A 19,085-nucleotide genomic window follows, 5' to 3' on the forward strand; every position below is an offset into this window, starting at 1 on the left:
AAGTAAGTGACAATTAAGAAGAAAGAAAAGGGGCAAAACAGAACTTTCTCAGTTCTTCATTTTCTATTTCCAGATCGCTCATTTCTTTATGTGTCACACTTACTGTGGACTTAGTTCATCAGTTAGTTTCATTCTTAGTGTGAACATGTTATCGTGGCCTGCAGGGTTAGATCATAAAATATAATGCGTGTTAGACACATGCAAATGTTTTCTCAAAGTTTGTCTTTTGTCCTGAGGTCAGTGTAGGAGGCTTATAAAATAAAATAAAAAACAGGAAGTTGCCAAACAGAAAGAGGAAGTTAACGGTCAGGCCAGTACCTTACCCAGTAAACTCTCCCCATCACACCTCATCATTTAAAGCACTTTCCCTCCCCCCACACCCACATCTCAGAAAGCCATCCTTCATGGATGGTGTCACTTATGTCCTGCTGGACGTTTTCTCCTTTGTGTTTTCACCACGGACATAGTAACACATCCCCCACTTCAGGAAACAAAAGGCATATGATGATTCTGGTCACATGGCAGAGTGAAGGGGGGGCTTAGTGGGGTGTCTGTTAAGAGTAGTGTCTAATATTAACATAAAGCCTTTTATAAGCTGCTTATGGGAGTTGTTTTCTGAAGAGGAAACATACAACAGATTGAGTTCAAAGTATGTACAGTATGCAAACACCAATAGCTGTGAAGTGTGTGTGTGTGTGTGTGTGTGTGTGCGTGCATGCGTGCGTGCGTGCGTGCGTGCGTGTGTGTGTGACAGCAGGCATGCCTGTGATGACGTGGGTCCAGATGGTGGGTGGAGAAAGCCCTCTTTTAATCCCTGAGCCAGGATATCATACCCCCCATCTTCCTACACACACACACACACACACACACACACACACACACACACACACACACACACACACACACACACACACACACACACAGTTTTGTGTTCCAACACTAACTTTGACTAATTTTTCTTACACATGTTACTACCCATAGCACCTTGCAGTGTGTGTTGGAGTGCTGATAAATCCCAAAACATAAAATCTTTTATTTAATGTTTTATGTTTTATTTAATTAGCCAGCAGTAACACAAGATCTCTTCTTCCTGCTCAGAAATGCTTTGAACAGTTGATGTTAACATGCTAACATGCTGCATCTTTGCATTACTGTTCACCATGTGGGTTTGTTAAAATAAGCAAGTCTCAGATTATAATATTTACAGATTACGTATAATATGTACTTCATCAGTGGCGATGACAAAGAATTAATCTGAGAACGATTAGGATTCAACATTCATTATAAAGTTTGAGATGCGTGAGTTCAGACCAATCATGGCTAAAGATGAGATAATGATAGATCTTAAATAGCATAAAAATAGTTATTAATTCATTAATGAAAACTGGTACAACTTTAATGTCTCTTCATGAAGATGACGGACTGAATTTCACTCTGTTGTAATTGGTTCGGTGTCATCAAGTCCAAAGAAGTTGGATGCAGGCAACTCAGTTTTGATTGCACAACTGTTGTGTATTTTAATGTTACTTACACGTGTTGCTGCTCGGTTGTGTGTTTTTGGTTGTATTGTGAGTCAGTCATCGCTTTCATGACTGTTTCTGTTACCTCTTTAATCTTTTATGTGCATATTAAAGGGTTGTGTTGAAAGAGTGTCGGCTCTCCCCACAGACGATACCCTACACCTCACAGACACACTAATTAGAGTTTAAGTCTCCATGGACGGTATATGATTATTTATTGTCTGAACAAACACAAGCGTAATCCTGATCTACATAAAAGCAGCTGGCATAATGCTACAAAGCCCAAATCTTCCTCTTCCGTTCATGTCCAGCTTGTTGTCCCAGCTGCTGTTTATTCCCGTTGGTATTCCTCTCGTTCTTCTATTCCTCATTTTCATTTCCTTTCTCTGTAGAAAAGTACAACGCCCCCTTAAATTCCCTTAAATAAAACATGGGGTCGTCTAAAACAGACTGAAGCTGCTGCCTCAGACGCAGGTCGAATGTGAGAACATTCTTCTCTTGTTTAGTTTTTCTTGTATCGTGAATGATGCAGTACTTTTTTCTTTTGCAGAGAAGAAAGACAAAGCTGCCTGTTTCCAGTCCAAGAACTCTGATGAAGAGGCCTGTGTAGCAGTGAAAATCGAACACTCTATAGGTAGGCAGATTCACCTTTACTCACTTTTTGATCTTGAAGCCCAACCTTTTGGAAGATGATTACAGCTGCTGTGGTCAGTTCATCTACTCATAGCTGCCACACAGAAGTGGTTCATTTCCTGTGATTCAGGGTGTCACTGATGCATTTTTAGAGACATTCTTGATTTTAAATCTTGTGGCATGTGAGAGGTATAGCATCGTTGCTACTGAATTAACATTCAAACGCTCTGTTACGTGTGGGCATGTGATTCCCAGAGGGGGGTGGGGGTGGGGTCACCACGTGTTTGTAACATCAATGCCGCCAGCCTTTTTAGTCTTCTTTAAACCTGTGTGGTGATGAGGATTTTAACAGGGGGGGTACAGGATGATGCTGTGCAGACCGCTGTGAACATGCTTCCCTGCTGATTCAGGTGTGTGAAGAGAAGCTGCTGGTCTCGGTTCTATTTTTTATGTCAAACTTGTGTGTAAATGTGTGTGCAGCTCTCAGATGACATCAGTGTGATGAATGGGTGCTTTCCTCTCACCACTCATACATTCTTCTTTTTTTCCTAGTACATCCTTTCACTCCTCTCTTGGTCTTTTCATTGGCCCATCGTCTGTCTCTTTCCATCATCCTCTCAATGTTCCCTCCTGTGTTCATCCTGTTCCTCTTCGCAATCGCTGAAGGTTTTTTTTCTCCCCTTTTGCCTCATCTACCCTTCAAAATAAATACTACTGTGTCTACTTGTGTTTCCTGTACTAGTCTCCACCTCCCCATCTCCCTCAGCTCCCCCCAGTTTCGCACCTCCTTACCTCTTGAGTCGGAGCAGACTGGGGTTCTAATCTCAAACTGTCCCTTGGATTAAGGGATGAGGCAGCTTTAATCTAAAAAAAAAAAAGTGTGGATTGTTCAACGGAAATTGATAATCCCCCATGTCTGGTGATAATGGTTGTCTGTGGTAAACCTGTCTGTCACACACACACACACACACTCACACTCACTCACTCACACACGCACGCACGCACACACACACACACACACACACACACACACACACACACACACACACACACTCGCTACTACCATGGAAGGCTCATGTCCAGGACAGAGCCAGACGTAACTAGACTCTCACCAGTAATCTTACTCGGTCATTCCAGACAGCAAAAAAGGTTAAAAACTGTTTTTTTTATGGCTGTGTGTGCGTGTGTGTGTGTATGTGTGTGTATGTGTGTGTGTGTGTGTGTGTTTCACTTTGTCTAAATATATCTTCTTTGCGTACCCTTCCTACTTCTACTGATTCAGCAAAGCATATGTCAAGAATTGACATAAATTTACTCGCTGATGTGTGAAGATTTCAACTTTTCCATGGTTTCACATCATTAAAGTCTAAAACTATCTCTGAAACTTCACCGCGTCTCCCTGCAGTGAAGTACTTGGTACTCGGTTCTGACCATCTCCATCTTAAAACACGGCTTCATTAGGAGAACCGTTGTAGCTGTGCTGTGGAAGCGTCTTCCTCATCTACACGTGTGTATTGACATTACTGTGCATGTATGATGAAGAGCTCCAAGGAGGAAAGTTTTACACGTTACGCGTTTCATTTTTTCAAAACATATCATAGTTGTTTTATTTCTGTAATCTATCAATTGCATTTTTCAATAGTGGCGTAAGTCAACCACAAAAATATTTTGTCAATGGAATTTCCAACTGGTCGAACTGGTTTACAGGGAGAGCAAAATAATACCTGTCATTTCTTGTAACCCTGCTCTGCTTACAGACAAGACAGGCTGATGTTCAATGTTTTTGTCTTAATGTGTACACACAGGAAGTATACGAGTCTCTTCCATATTCACAGATACCACTTATGGCTTTTTTTATACCCATGTAACAGCTTGTGCTTGATATATTCTTCTATAGATCAGTAATTAGTCTCTGCACAAATAATAGAGAAGCTCTACATTTACTTCCCTATATTTACTTCTGCAAGAAGTTCACTTCATTTCTAGAAATAAGTAAGGTCTTGATGGAACTTTGGTTTCATTTTCATTAATAAGCATAAATGTTGTTCGTCACATTTAACTCAATCCATCCCCAGTTTTTTTCCCCTCGTTTTTCTTGTTTTTATTTTAAATATTTGCACTAGAAATTAGCCTGAGGACGAGAAATAATGTTTTAATTTTAAGCTCTGGGATTCATTTAAATATCAGCTGATGAGTGAAAACCGGTGCTCAAAGCTGCTTCAGGCTGCTTTCTTGCTTCATCAGGTTAACTGATAATGTTGAATTTTCATATAGTCTCTGAGACAATTGACTCTGTTTGTTTCTACATGGCAACGATGAAGAGTAATCTTCATTTGGGATGCTGTTTGTAGATATGTAGCCTTTGTGATCCTCCATTGGTGTACTTGTGCGTGTGTGTGTGTGTGTGTGTGTGTGGGCACGTGTGGGCGTCTTTGTACTTGTTGAGCAGCACAAATAGAGGTTGCGTGAACTTGAGCGAGGGAGGAGTCTTCCTCTGCTCACTCCTGGCTGAGCTGAGCTGAGTCAGTCAGCGGTGGTTCTGTCTGGGAAGATCACATGGATCCTAACCTTAGAGCTCTTCAGGGACCCAAAACACTCTCACATTCACAGCGCGGTCCCTCACTGACAATCCATTGTTTCCCTTCCACCTGAAGCACAAGGTGAGTTTGGAATGTTTTCATTCTTCTCACTTTGCTGAGATTCTCTTGGATTGGTTGGATTTTATTTTAGATCATCAGAACACATTGATGTACGTGCTTTCGGACCCGCTCCCTTATCTGTAGACACATGAGAGCGTTGTTGTGTTTACCTTCTAAAACTGTCTGACAGTTATCATTTACCTTTATTAACGGGATCAGACAAGCAGCTGAGCTCCATGATGTATATGCTGACGACTGAGTATGTGAAAGATTTATTGAGACCGTGTTCTGAATGGACCTCATCTTATTCAGATATTACAAGTATTGAAAGCAGAATACTGTAAGTCAAAGCCTGCTCTGCTGTTCCCTTGTCAGGTGTGTATCATACCTGTCAGCCCACGAAACGGGCGTTAATTTCATGCCATTCCAGGCACTCCTCTGCTTGAGGTGATTGAACTGCTCGTAGGGTGGGGACACATGTAACCTACAGACAGGTGTGCCTTTTGTTTTTCTTACCTGTAGCTCTTACGCTGGAATATCGGCACATATTTTCCACAAGGGTGTTTTGAGGAGACAAAGAGTGACACCAGGACGTGTAAAAAGCCAAGTCAGACAAAGCCTGCTATCAGGTGACAGCGCTGCTGGGAGGACATGATCTTCCTGCTTCTCATGGGGAATGATTTACCATTTTTATCTCCAGGTTGACAAAACTTCCATCCACCCATGTGTGCAGTATTATTTAACAATGCAGGAAACAGTAGGCTGTAGGCTTTTCCTTTGACCGTACCCTACTTTTCCAAAAGACATCGCAAAGGGTTTAAAACCAAACAATCGTCCGTCTCTGTAGTTCAAATTATTTTAAGGCACAAGTTGAGTTTATTCACTGTTTCCAAACGCGGTTTGTTGTTAGAGATAAAGGATATTTATTGTGTCTGATCCTTTCAGCCGTCTTACTGGTTAGCATCTTCACTGCTGTGCTGTGGTAGAAGAGAACGGCTGTGATGGAGCGTGAAGATGATGCTTAATGCTGCAGCACTACTGCACAAACATGTCCACATACTCTGAACTCAGGTAAACCACTTTATTGATTCCCTTTAAGGCAGAAGACCCAATCATTTTTTGATGGACCCATACCATGCCGAGAGACTAATTCACTGAGGAAAGATGCTCTTGAAGACTCTATAGAAGTGAAGAGAGATCTTTGTGACGCCAAATGATGCAGATTCACTCACAAACCAGAACAGGGTGTTTTGTCTGATCCACACTGCTGTTGATGCCCGGCCTTTATAAGAGAGCACTTTTTCACTTTCATCGAGTACTTTTGCTGTCTTTAACAAGCAGATGAGTTCAGGTTCACTTCACTCAGTGCAGAAATAAATGTTCCAAAGGTAATGTGCTTGTTGCCATAGCAGCAAGTCTCTCTATCGTCCAACAAGGGCAGAGGCGAAGGTCGCTTTGGACTTTCACTGGCCGGCTCCTTATTTCCTGAATTGCATCACTGCTCTGACAGTCTTACCTGCATAGATTTGCTCATCTCATGTTCGGCAAAAGTCTGTCACCTGTTGGTGAGCCAAGCTGGTTGCACGGAATCTGAGATTATTTTATACACATTTGACAATAAACAATTGTAAGATAAACATGTTGTGTTTGCAGACATATAAATGTCTGTCTAAAATGGCAGCACAGTACTGCTGTCAGCCTCCAGCACAGAGGTGATGTACAGATGTGGGGGGGAACCAGGCCTTATGTGCAACCCCTGCTAACTTGATGCTGAAATGCTGTAAGACTCCTTTATATCCCTTATGCATTCTGCAGACAGAGATTTCTGTTTTAGACAGATGTTACATGGTGCGTAACTCAATGCTGGATGTTTTCCCGATCTCTCAATGTGGCAGCAAGAAGAGGCCAACTGCATAATCAAGAGAAATGTTGAGGCTTTGTTCAGAATTGATTTGTAATTTTGGGGCCATCTTTAGAAATCCTGCATTCCCAAACACAGCGTGGGATCGTTTTCAGTCAGACAGTCTCTAGAGTTGTTGTCTTTAATTACGGTCAGCCTGACCGTAGTTAAAGATGGTGAATGTACGACTCTGTGGTTGTTGTTTGCCCTTTCTTTTTCAGAACTGGAATGATAAAGATCACTTTCTGGAAAAATAAACAAAGGGCCACAAGCTAAGCTGTGCCACAGTCCGTAAACATTAGCTGTGACTTGCTTAGTTACAAAATCCCTGTCAACATGTTAGCATTTATACCGTTTTGTTGTTTTTTTTAAAATCATATTTCAATCACTTTTGGAGATGTTCTTAATGCATACCTGTCACATTTTTAGTAGTCATTTTTTCCATTTCATGGTCACTGACATAAACATATGAACTTTATAATGATGTAATTTATTCTGGGGTGTGTGCGAAACAAGCATGTGCTCCCTTAAATCTTCCAAATGTAATTTATAGGGTAGGCGTTACGCGGCACCGCAGTTCAGAATGGCATGTTAGAACACATTTTACATGTTTAAAACCAGCAGTCAGCTATTTATATATTGACCTTGACCATGTTGGGGTTTTTGCAAAATTGTTCAGCCTTATTAGCAAGCAGACATTAGCTTTTAGCTCTCAGTTTTTGTTTCAACATAAAGCACAGCTCTAGATTCTTGTTTAATAAGTGACTTTAAAAAATGACTCAATTATAATATTTGCAGATTAGAAGAAATTTATGATGAAACTGATGAGGCTTATTTTTTGAAGTCCTGATAATTTATGCTTGAATATGTAATTAGTCCTATCAATGAATCAAGAGCCTCCTTGAATAATTTATACTACAGGAATTAAAACTGCCTCCTCCTGTATTAGTGTGACTGATGAACACACAACTCGACGCAAAACTAGAAGTGATACAGACACAAGTTGTCCGAATGTCTGGTTTATGGATGTATTGGCTCCTCCATGACCATATATGGACTTTCTGAGCTGCATGTCTAAATACTTACAAATCTGTGTGTGTGTGTGTGTGTGTGTGTGTGTGTGTGTGTGTGTGTGTGTGTGTGTGTGTGTGTGTGTGTGTGTGTGTGTGTGTGTGTGTGTGTGTGTGTGTGTGTGTGTGTGTGTGTGTGTGTGTGAGGTCAGATTTAGGCTACTGTAAACACTGCCAGATACCCCATTAAGTCAGTCGGTATACACACTGATGCTGTGCCAGCTGTGATCAGCTGTTTGGGTAAAAGCCTCACCATAACTCATCATCGACTGGATCATTAGCAGAATAATCAAGTGAGCCATCTGACACGCTCTAAGATTTAACATTTTATTTTTTATTTAACAGCTATTTCGCTGACAATTCATTCATGTGTGTGCCTTGTATATAAAATATTCTATGATCAGTCGCCATACTTTTTGGTCTTCTTGCTCATTAAACCTTTTTGGGCTCTTAATAGTTGATGTGTGCTCATCTACCTCCAAAATAAGAGCAGATGAACCCAGACATGTCACCATTTGGATTCAATCTGACTACTGGTGCTGTTTGAAGTATTTTCTTTGGTGCAGTGATGTTTATCTTATGTATTTCATTTTAAACAGAGAAGTTGTGTCTTTCACACTGTGATCGTCTCTCCCTCTCCTTTGCTCTGTGTCCATCAGCTCTAGGCAGAAGCCGATCCTGTGAGCGCAGTAACCCACCCAGCGTGCATGAGTGTCTGAGCCGAGCGGAAAGTGGCTCGTCTATCAACAGCAGGGGCGGGATCAATGGGACAGACGCCGGCAGCAGTCGGCGGTCACTGTCTAAACCAGAAGGTGAATATAACGTCGACTTTAACTAATTAAGCCACATGCATGGGAAGGATCGCTGGAGACAATTGCAAAGATCTATGATTCAAAGGTGACAGGATACCGGTATGCACGCACTGATTGTCTCACAGTGACTTTTGACCTGCTTCCTCATTGTCCCTCCATGATTGTTTACTTGTCAGTTGAGCAGAAGTATGATTATTTATTGATGCCCAAAGTGATGATGATATCATGTGATGATAATCACATGATTCGTTTTAAAACGATTGTATTATTTAAGCTATACTTGAGCAAATGTAATTACATACATAGAGCATTTCTTAATAAATGCTCTGGCCACCTCTGGGAGAATGAAAACAGGAGTTCCATAAGTTGTGTTGCGATCAATGAACCCTGTGTCTCACTTGTTTGAGCAGAGTAAATAATCCCAGGCAGATAGGAGAGAGGGCGCCTTTCTTTCTGTTAGTTTTATCGTGCAGGTTTATCACACAGACACAATTTCCAGCCAATAATTTGTGCGATAGTAAAATTGCTTATCTCCAAATTTAAGCATTTCATTCAACGCTGTCCTACATTCGGTTCATTTTTGATAGCATGTACCGCCCCCTTCAGGTTTAACTCCACATTGCAGTGACACTTCTCACCTGTTTTTGACCATCATAAAAATAAAAAAAGTCTTCGTCTGTCTTTTCTCCAGTGCCTCCAAAGCCGCCACATCTCCAGAGCCCGGTGACGGAGCTCTCATCTCCTTTAGGCCAAATCCAGAGATCTCCATTCAGATCAAGCATGGAGGGAAAAGGAGGAGGAGGAGGGGGAAGAGGGGCAGGAAGGGGAGCTGTGACCCGAGAGAAAGTCAGAGAGAAATCCTCCAAAGTTTCAGACCTCATCAGCCGGTTTGAGGGGAACAGGTAGGATCTCATTATTCCTATTGATGTGTTCTGTTCACAATTGAGATAGAAAATAATATTAGCAAAGTTAACGATTATATTTTTAAAAAAGTAAGCTAATAGGGGACTCAAGTACCATCCCAATAGCAAACTTGTTGTACAATATTATCCAGTGAGAGTACTGTAGTTCTTGAATATCACTTTTCACAACTTTCACTAATCACTCTGTCTGTGACCAACGTAGCTTTATTTATCATGACAGATTGTTAAATTACCCCATCTTAGTTGTTTTGTTCAATCTTTTGTAACCACCATGATGGAAAAGTTTCATCTGTCCTCACGTTTCCTATGCCGGTTATTTCAAGTGAAAAAGCAGAAGTCTCTCAATCAAATTCTCCAGCCTGACTCACTGATAGAAGGGCAGACGAGTGGCGTAGACAGAACAAGACGAGATTAGCCTGAGCTAATCTCCAAGCCAAGCGCTGGCAAGGGAATGAAAACAGATTTTTTCAGACCAGGGGGAACACAGTTCCTTAGTCGCCCGCGGGACGGGACCCGTTACGAGATGAAGCCCAAGAGAACGAGGTAGGATCTCCTCATAGTGATCTGGTGATCTATGATGGCGATTGTTCTCTCACGCAAGCTGTTTTTGGAATTTTCATTTGCATATTCTAATTGAGAATTAAGTGAGAAGCTTTTGTGCAATAAAACCTGGTTTTATGACAGGACGTGTCAGTTTTGATTGCAGTTTCAGCCTTTTTGTGTGCCAGAGAGGCCCTTTGAAAGGTTTGAGAGGCACAACAATGGTGCCCTTGTCCCAACAAACAGTACAGCCCAAAAAGTATTCAGTCCACAGCAGTGGACCTTATCACACGTTGAAGCGTTGCGGTGAGTTTTAATTGGAGCAAGAGCGTGTCTGTGTTTTATTGAGTGTACAGGGCTGCTGGGATTATCCCTCTCATGGCCTCACAAGAGAGAAAAGAGAAAGTGAGAATTAACCCACTAATATACTTATCTGGTTCACATGGCACTCGGCTTCCAAGTAGAGCTGTTTCTGAATTCTTGTTTCATTTGAACTGTTTGAAAAACACACTGGAACACTGTGCCATTAATATAAAAAGGAAGGAGGAAACTACTATTAATCAGTAACTACCAGTCATTGTTTTTAATAGTATTTATTTTAGGACTGTCTTACTGTCATGTCCAAATACCTACAGCACAGAAGTGATTCGACTGTGAAGCGTTTCATTGGCCTGTTCCTCTATTTTGGCGTACTTCCTCTTCTATTGAGTTTAAAAGTCACTGATGGGTTGGTTTTTTTTCCAGCGCAGCTTACATTACAGTTGTATCATCTTTTATGTATTTACTGATAGAAATTATTTTTGTGTATGATCAGTGGCCAAATTTACAGTAGAGACCAGATGTGTCAGACGGAGCAGCAGCTACGGCTTACTGTAACACCGGAAAGGTGATTCAGAGGGAAACAGCTGGACTGATTGTCGGCACAGGATGTTGTAGCGTGGTGAAAATTGCACAAACATGTACGTGTTTTGTGTTTTCTGCAAACAAGTTTCATTCATAGTCGCAGAAGGACTGAAGGGAATATTACAATACAGTATATAATGTGGGTTCTCCACGGAAGTAGGGCAGAATCTCTCTCTGGGGAGCCGTGGTGAACCTCTCCTCCCCTCCTCCTGTACTCATTACTGTACCTCTATTCCTCGTTTGCTCACAATCACACACACACACACACACACACACACACACACACACACACACACACACACACACACACACACTTCCTCTGCACCGCACCAGCTCTCAGCAGCATTGTAAGAAGTTTGTGCATCTCCACAGTTTTATTTTTAACTCTCCCGCTCACATGCAAAAGGTCTCTGCTTACCGTCGGGGTCCCACTCCCCCCGATCCGTGTGCTGTCTCTCCTGCCGCCTCTCCTTCCAGATTTATCGGTTCTGTTTTGCTCCAGCTCAGTCTCTCTGCGCTCTTATCGTACTGACAGACTTCCTCCTTTACCTTTTCCTCTGTTCCTCCAGCAACACAGACAGCAAGAGAGACGGCTTGCTTCTCAAACAGAGCAGCAAGTCGTCCAACTGCAGCCCAGCTCACCTCGCCCACCAGAGGCAGAAGGAGACCGGCGGGATTCAGGAGAACCACTCGTCTGACGCGGCCATGCTGCAGGATGCACGCAGCCCGGCGTCCAACGGGACCGTGGAACAGACAGAGCCGGACAGGAAGGAGGACAAACGGGAGACGAACAATGATCGTGTCGGGATAAAAACTGCCAAGCTGGTAAACGGAGATATGGGGGAAGGGAGCACAGAACAGAGTGACGATCCGTCACCTCCGCACACAGACAGGACTGGTACGACAAGCGACTCTGAGGATGGGACTCCAAGTGAGAGAGGACATGAAGAAGGAAGCACAGACCATAAGGTGAGTGCGCGTCTGCCGGCGGATTGGCCGCTCTGCGGTACTGACATCCTCTGCGTCATGACACGGCGTGTGATGGGCAGACGGTCGGCGTGTATTAATATTCTGGACTTTCAGTCAGATTACATCTTCAAACTAATCCAGATGCACTTCTGTTGGGTTACCAGGGCTGGTGGCTCAGATGGGGGGTTTTATTTGAGAAGCTCGAGCAGATGTCCTGCCCCCGCCCCACACACACACACGCACAAACACACACACACACACACACACACACACACACACACACACACAGACTCGTGGGAATCTACTGTTGTCTCCAGGCTATAAATATAGATTGTAAATATCTCAGGTTCAGATCTTCCAGTACACCGTCCCTGTGATGTTGTGTCTTATTTTAGATGTGTGTGTATGTCACAGACTGAGCATTTTATCAGTCGGAACTAAATTCTGTGGCTGTTGGGATTTGATTTCTGCTCAGATTTCAGAATTAGTATTTCTATACGTTTGTCAGAACATTGATCTCCACTAAAAGCTTCAGACTTCAGAAAAAGATCAGAAGTGTTGCAGCAGAGCCAGAGATGGAACTTTATCTTGTATGACACATTAAGCTTGAAGAGGTTTTGTTTTTTTTTTAAATATGAATATTGAATGGAAAACATAGCTGTTAGGTCAGTTTGTGTGTGTGTGTGTGTGAGTGTGTAAAGTCTTGTTGAGCAGGTTTTGAGGCAACACTTCTACGTTAATTTGATGATTTTCTGCTCACAAAAATTGCACAAACATACAGTTTTTGTGATGTGTCATTTCCCTTATTCTATTTTTTCATTTCCTGTTTAGACGGTCTTTGCGCCCCCCATGATGGGACACACACATCAGTGAAGCAGTCCTTAATAAAACAAGCCTGAATTCCAGAAGTGACTGAATTGTTGAACCTTAGTCAGTCCAATAAATGCACAATTTGTTGGAATAATTTTTTCGACCACAGTAAATTCAGAAAATGCTCAATTTCTTGTCATTTTCTTGAGCTGTTTAGTTCCACAGCTGCTTATAATGGGTGGTTTGTGATGTGAGTCCAGTCAGGGACATAAGAGAAAGTGGTGAGGTGACATTCTGTATATACGCACAGTTGAAACAGCTTAAGTCAAGTTTCCATATTGAAAAGCTTCAAGCCTTAGATGGCAATACCATTTACCAATCAATACTGGAAACGATCGATGGTTTTCACACTTCACTGAGCCATTAATGATCAGAGGCAATTTGAGATCTCAGATGTTTCGCTCACGTCAATGTGTACCCTCTGTTTTCAGGAGACCAATGAGCAGAAGCTTTTCAAGATCGCCAGCGAGCTCTTGGACACAGAGAAAGCCTACGTGGCGCGACTTAACCTGCTGGACCAGGTGAGGCTCCAGTTTACTCATTTTACTGAGTAAAGGTTTACGTAATAGAATATTCAAACAGTGAGGCCAGCGGTGCGTGCAAACGTGTCTCTATTCCCCTCAAGTGAAATTAAAATTCACTTTTATCAGTTATTTGTCACGTCTCAGTTCCGTGTCGTGTTGACTCCTCAGGTATTCTGCGCCAAGTTAATGGAGGAGGCAAATAAAGGGACGTTCCCCGTGGAGGTAGTGAAGAACATCTTCTCCAACATCTCCTCCATCCACACCTTTCACAGCCAGTTTCTGCTTCCGGACCTGGAGAAACGGATGGGAGAATGGTGAGCTTCAGCTTGTAATGGGATGATAGCAGCAGAGTTTTGCATCAAGTCGTAGCTGCTTTGTGTCTTGCACTGAAACAAATGCTGATTTAAGATGTCAATGATGACTGTAAGTGTAACAGCCTCGGGTTTTTACTGAATGCTTAACAAACTCCCTCCCTGCAGGGCCTCCACACCTCGTATCGGAGACATCCTGCAGAAACTCACACCCTTCCTCAAAATGTATGCAGAGTACGTGAGGAATTTTGACAACGCCATGGAGCTGGTGAAACAGTGGACTGACCGTTCACCTCAATTCAAGGCCATTCTTCTGGAGATACAGGTACCGCCCACCAACATCCGGTCATAAGACATGTTTGATTTTGTGAAAGGACATAGAGTCAATCAAAACACTCAATTCTCAAGTTAGGGAAAGCATATCAGAGAAAATATGTTTTTTTGTTTCCTGGACAGAGTCTGGAGGTCTGTGGTTTGCTGACGCTTCAGCATCACATGTTGGGACCCGTGCAGAGGATTCCCCGCTATGAGATGCTGCTTAAGGACTATTTAAAGAAGCTGCCTCAGGATCACTCTGACCGCCGAGATGCAGAAAGTAAGTCAGAATATTTATGTTCACTCCTCAGTACCTGCAGCAATTTTTATTCACCTCAGCCTGTTTTAAAATAAACCACATCCTTCTTTTCCACAGAATCTTTAGAAATCATCTCCACGGCAGCAACTCACTCTAACAGCGCCATCCGAAAAGCTGTAAGTACAGATGTTTTAGCCAAGACCAGTGTTTTTCTGGTATATCAGTAGCCGACCAGAATGTCCCATCTAATTTTAGGAGAATTTGAAGAAACTGGTAGAGATATATGAGATGCTGGGTGAGGAGGAGGACATCGTCAATCCCTCAAACGAGTTCATCAAAGAGGGGCAGATCCTGAAACTTTCGGCCAGGAACGGCTCGGCTATGGAGATATACCTCTTCCTGGTGAGTGAACCCAAACCCCTCCACTTTCTCATCTAATAGAGGACACGGCTGGGAAATATGCTGCAGCGAGACTTTGCCTGCAGAAGTTAATTGAAACGAGTGAATCATTTTAAGCCAGGAACACCTCTGTGAGGATGCTCTGGAGGCCCATGAACAAATCTCTCAATTACTAAGATTGCCGGATGATGTGATTACGTTCTGGCTATGTCTTATTAGCTTCAGCTTGAATGTCTCCCGTCTGAATAATTCAGACTACCTGCCGTGTGAAAAACTGTCCCCCTTTGGAGGACAGGGTCGCTAGAAGCAGAATAGCACTGATCCATACTCTTACACTGCCATCAATACGCTGTTTTGTGTGTGATTTTGATCCTAGTTCAACAACATGCTGTTGTACTGCGTGCCCAAATTCAGCCTGGGAGCCACAAAATACACAGTGAGAACACGGATCGGCATCGACGGCATGAAGGTGGTGGAGACGACCAACGAGGAATATCCTCATACCTTCCAGGTGTCGGGGAAGGAGCGGACGTTGGAGCTACAGGCCAAGTATGTTATGCAAACATTTCACACATAATGCAATTAAAGCTCTTTTAAAAAAAGAAACCTCCCAGCCCTGCCCACGTTAGAAGTCTGTAATTTTCTGTCATTTGTACGATGTACAGTATAATTTCACATGGAAAATGACTCAAACAAGCACACATTGAAATAAATAAAGCCTGTGGCCACAGCTAAGTGCTATGTTGCTGTGAGAAGAACAGGAAGACCATTACATAAAGTTATGTTTTTCCTCCTCAGGTCAGAGCAGGACATGGCAGACTGGATTAAGGTACATGCAGCACACATGTCGCTTTTAATGCATGTTTGAATCAGGGAATGCAGAAGGAGTCACACGTGGGTTTGATCTCTTTCCTTTAGGCTTTCCAGAGGACCATCGATGTCTTCCAGCAGAGAAACGAATCGTTCAAGAGCGCCTTGAAAGAGGAGGAGGAAGTATCAGTAAGTCACATCAGTGTCACACAGAAACCAGTCGCGCCCGTCTGCAGTCGTACTGACTCGTGTTGTGGCTTGAACGCAGAAAGCAGAGCTGGGAAAGCGTGCCCCCCGCTGGATCCGTGACAATGAAGTGACGATGTGCATGAGGTGTAAAGAGCCTTTCACCGCTCTGACGCGACGGAGACACCACTGCAGAGCCTGTGGCTATGTAAGTCGTGTTCATATAATTTTCCATCTGTTAACTTTTTTACCAAAGAGCTCAAATATTGGTGAAATGAATCAACCTTAAAATAAAAAAAAACACCCACAGGCTTTTTTTTTTCTTCTTTTTTTGTGACTTTTTCTTGTCTTTAAATTATTATTAATATGGATTATTTCTCAATAAGAAATATGTTACGGATATTGAGAGTGGCTCATTTCTTACCCATCCCATCAAAATGCTTCAGTTATAAAACATCATGTTCTTCGCTCGCAATAGTAGAAAACTAAATATTAGTCTGACTAATTGTTTTGGATTGGTTAAACATGTGCGGTATCCTAACTTTGAGAGTGATGAGGATTGTATCTTCCTCCTCCCTACAGGTGGTGTGCTGGAAGTGTTCCGACTATAAGGTGCCGCTTGAATATGATGGCAAGAAGATGAACAAAGTCTGCAGAGACTGCTTCTCCATTCTGACAGGAGAAGGGAAGACCGAGGGCAAGAAGAAGGGCATCCTGGAGGTGAGCAGGATGTTTCATACACAGAGACACACATGCTGGCTTCCTCATTATGACATAATCAATCTAAATATATACAGTTACCTCCTGTTGAAATAGTGTTGCTTTACTGATCCAGTTCTAATCTGTGCAGATCGAGGCAGCTCAGTTCACGGACAGCAGCATCATTTGTAGCTTCCTGCAGTACTGTGAGAAGAACAAACCATGGCAGAAATTGTGGTGTGTCATTCCGGAGAAGGAGTCCCTGGTGCTCTATCTGTACGGAGCTCCGCAGGTACGACACCACGAGCAGGAAGCGAAACGTGTGAAAGCCTGAGTGAACTAAAAAAATAATAAAAAAATCTTCTATTCTCACTGCAATCTCTTCTTCTCTGGCCATTCTCCTCAGGATGTGAAGGCCCAGTGTACTATCCCCCTCCTGGGATACTCAGTGGACGACAGCACCAGGCCCTCGGACCTTCCGGCCAGCTTCCGCCTTTCTCAATCCAAGTCCTTCCACAGCTTCGCTGCTGAAAGCGAGGAGCTGAAGCAGCGCTGGCTGAAGGTGATTCGAGTCGCGGTGAGAGGAGAGACGCAGGAATGTCCTCAGACCAACGACGGCAATACTAATACGGACAACAACAACACACAGGAGGCGGCTACTGATAGCACTTAAGGGCGTGGTGAACTAATGTAGGATGTGCACAGTAGAAACAATATGTGCAGGTGTGTGCACGCACACAATACAAATGCACAGTCTCCATTTTGTCCTTAAATCCAAACCTTAAAGCTTACCCGTGCTGGATAAGCTGCCTTTCCTTTCCATCCTCCTGCATCAGTTCCTTTGTGGATTTTTTTATGAAGTCAAACTGATGGAAGTGTGCTGGATTACTGAAGGACGGTCTGGGACAATCAACACTAGAGCACAGTGGCCTCAGGACTGATTTAAGACAGGAACTATTAAGGACAGCCTGTGTCAGTTCTTCTTGAGCTGGGGGGAGACGACCACTGACGGAAGGCAGAACCCTGTAAAGGATAGAATTCAAAAGGAAAGGACAAAACTCAGAAGTCTCCTGGTGCTGCAGCTCAACTCTGTACCTGTAGGGCGTCAATTGTTTTCTTTTCAAAAAGGAAAAATTGTAATTTCATAGCTGAGATTGACAAAAGGTGATTGGGTAAATACAACTGGGAGCAGCAGTCTCTGAATCCACTGGTGGGATTATGCGTCTCATCAAGCCAGCCATCCTGTCGGGTTTCCCGTGTTACCGGGGATTTGGACGTTTTGTAGAATACACTAGAATACCACAACCGGATCCCAGATCAGTAGAAGAAAATATTTTCATGTACAGAAATCAGTCTGAAATGTTTCGATAACAATAGCATAGAAGTATTTACAGTATTCCTGTTTTTCTTCGCTTGAGGGTGATTCCAATTGGAAAAATATTCAAGTGATTTGAAAGCAACGGTCTGGCCTTCCTCTCTCATCCCACAATGAAAAATCATTGATCTTGATGCACGTTGGCCGATATGTCTGCAGCCGTCTGTGATGTCTCTGAAGCAAACTACCGTAATCAAAGCAGTTTTATATCTGAAAGATGACGACCGCAGGAGAAATAATTGGTCCCAGGTCTCAGGTGGTGCTAAAACACTCATTTATTTCATATCAGAATGGCAATACCTATTGTGATACCAGTTAAACTGTTTCTAGATAAAATAACCGAATGTGAACGCCTTTAGGATCCTCAAATGAAAGAAATAGCCAGAGTAATTCAAAATGGCCTCTGGGAAAGTGGTGTTGCTCCTCCACAAAGGGCTGGACAGATTTAAAATCACAAAAGAAGTAAACATATTAGATATGACTACTGTATACTGAATTGTTGAAGATGTTGATGGCAGCTGGATTCGTTCTGGTCTGTTTCCATTGTAAAATGAGTTCTGTACCTCTTTAAAAGGTACAAAAACATAAGTAGAAACATTACATAAGTCTCTGGTTTCACCATAATTACTGTCATTCACACTTGACCCTGCAACCCTGACAGAACTGTGTGTGATAAAATCCTGATGTTGGTAAAAACTTTATCCGTCTGAAACAGCAATGGCACTTCTTTAAGTTGAGAGATGAGCAGAGAATCGTCGTCGTCCTCGTGTAACAACGGTTTTCAATTTAGATGTAAGTGCAGCACAATCAGATATAGGAAAGCTGGTGTGACAAATGTAAATGTGTTTTTAATGCTGTAATTAATTTTATTTAAAAGTAATTTATGGAGTACAATAAGCATGATTAAAAGCAGCACAAAGTTGTTCCCTCGCTGTCAAATAAGATCTTTGGGTTTGTTTATTTTTTCCCCAGAGTAGATTTTTCCACAAACTCCTCAAAACATGCTACTAGTGAGCCATGGAGTCGTCATCCTCAGTCCACCCCACACCCCGTGCTGTTCTCAACCCTCTGAACTTTCCTCCCCTCAGTATTGCTAAAACACAAGAGCACAAAACTTCCCATTCCTTAAGATCTGAATGTTCATCCAGGTTGTTTTATGAATCCACTCATTCCCCTCCCTAAAGGTGTAAGAAGCTGTGCACTTTAACGTCTTTTAAAGTTTACCTTCAAAGAAAATAAAACCAGATTAAATGATTTAGCTTGATTTCATGTCATACATCACCGCTTCAATGACTTCACTTACAAATTAAGAGTCTGAGTCATCGGCAGCATGTCTGAAAAGAACTTGGTATCAAAACTCTAAGCGGAACATTCCTGTTCTCACCTGAACAGCAAGAAATAACTCCACATGAAAAGAATTTTCATTTA

The 19,085-nt window shown here is 42.6% G+C and overlaps 1 protein-coding gene across 8 annotated transcripts in view; it reads left to right on the forward strand.

Moving 5' to 3' along the window:
• The window catches only part of fgd4a (FYVE, RhoGEF and PH domain containing 4a), a 37,800-nt gene extending 18,763 nt beyond the window's left edge, over positions 1–19,037 (forward strand). For 5 of the 8 annotated variants that reach the window (XM_068312686.1, XM_068312685.1, XM_068312687.1 and 2 more), the window contains 17 exons: positions 2,071–2,154; positions 8,422–8,574; positions 9,266–9,476; positions 11,510–11,909; positions 13,211–13,300; positions 13,472–13,617; positions 13,783–13,939; positions 14,071–14,209; positions 14,306–14,364; positions 14,444–14,590; positions 14,964–15,136; positions 15,386–15,416; positions 15,506–15,586; positions 15,666–15,791; positions 16,166–16,303; positions 16,434–16,574; positions 16,689–19,037. In XM_068312686.1, the coding sequence (XP_068168787.1) occupies positions 2,071–2,154; positions 8,422–8,574; positions 9,266–9,476; positions 11,510–11,909; positions 13,211–13,300; positions 13,472–13,617; positions 13,783–13,939; positions 14,071–14,209; positions 14,306–14,364; positions 14,444–14,590; positions 14,964–15,136; positions 15,386–15,416; positions 15,506–15,586; positions 15,666–15,791; positions 16,166–16,303; positions 16,434–16,574; positions 16,689–16,955 (2,543 nt within the window). In that variant the 3' untranslated portion in view covers positions 16,956–19,037. Of the gene's footprint in view, positions 1–2,070; positions 2,155–4,673; positions 4,814–5,737; positions 5,864–8,421; positions 8,575–9,265; positions 9,477–9,541; positions 10,041–11,509; positions 11,910–13,210; positions 13,301–13,471; positions 13,618–13,782; positions 13,940–14,070; positions 14,210–14,305; positions 14,365–14,443; positions 14,591–14,963; positions 15,137–15,385; positions 15,417–15,505; positions 15,587–15,665; positions 15,792–16,165; positions 16,304–16,433; positions 16,575–16,688 lie in introns of those variants that run through there. The other 3 variants (XM_068312690.1, XM_068312691.1, XM_068312693.1) reach the window with 3 other exon arrangements.
• Positions 19,038–19,085: the final 48 nt, after the last annotated feature.

This window comes from Antennarius striatus, chromosome 4, assembly GCF_040054535.1.
Source record: "Antennarius striatus isolate MH-2024 chromosome 4, ASM4005453v1, whole genome shotgun sequence".
Classification (NCBI taxonomy): domain Eukaryota; kingdom Metazoa; phylum Chordata; class Actinopteri; order Lophiiformes; family Antennariidae; genus Antennarius; species Antennarius striatus.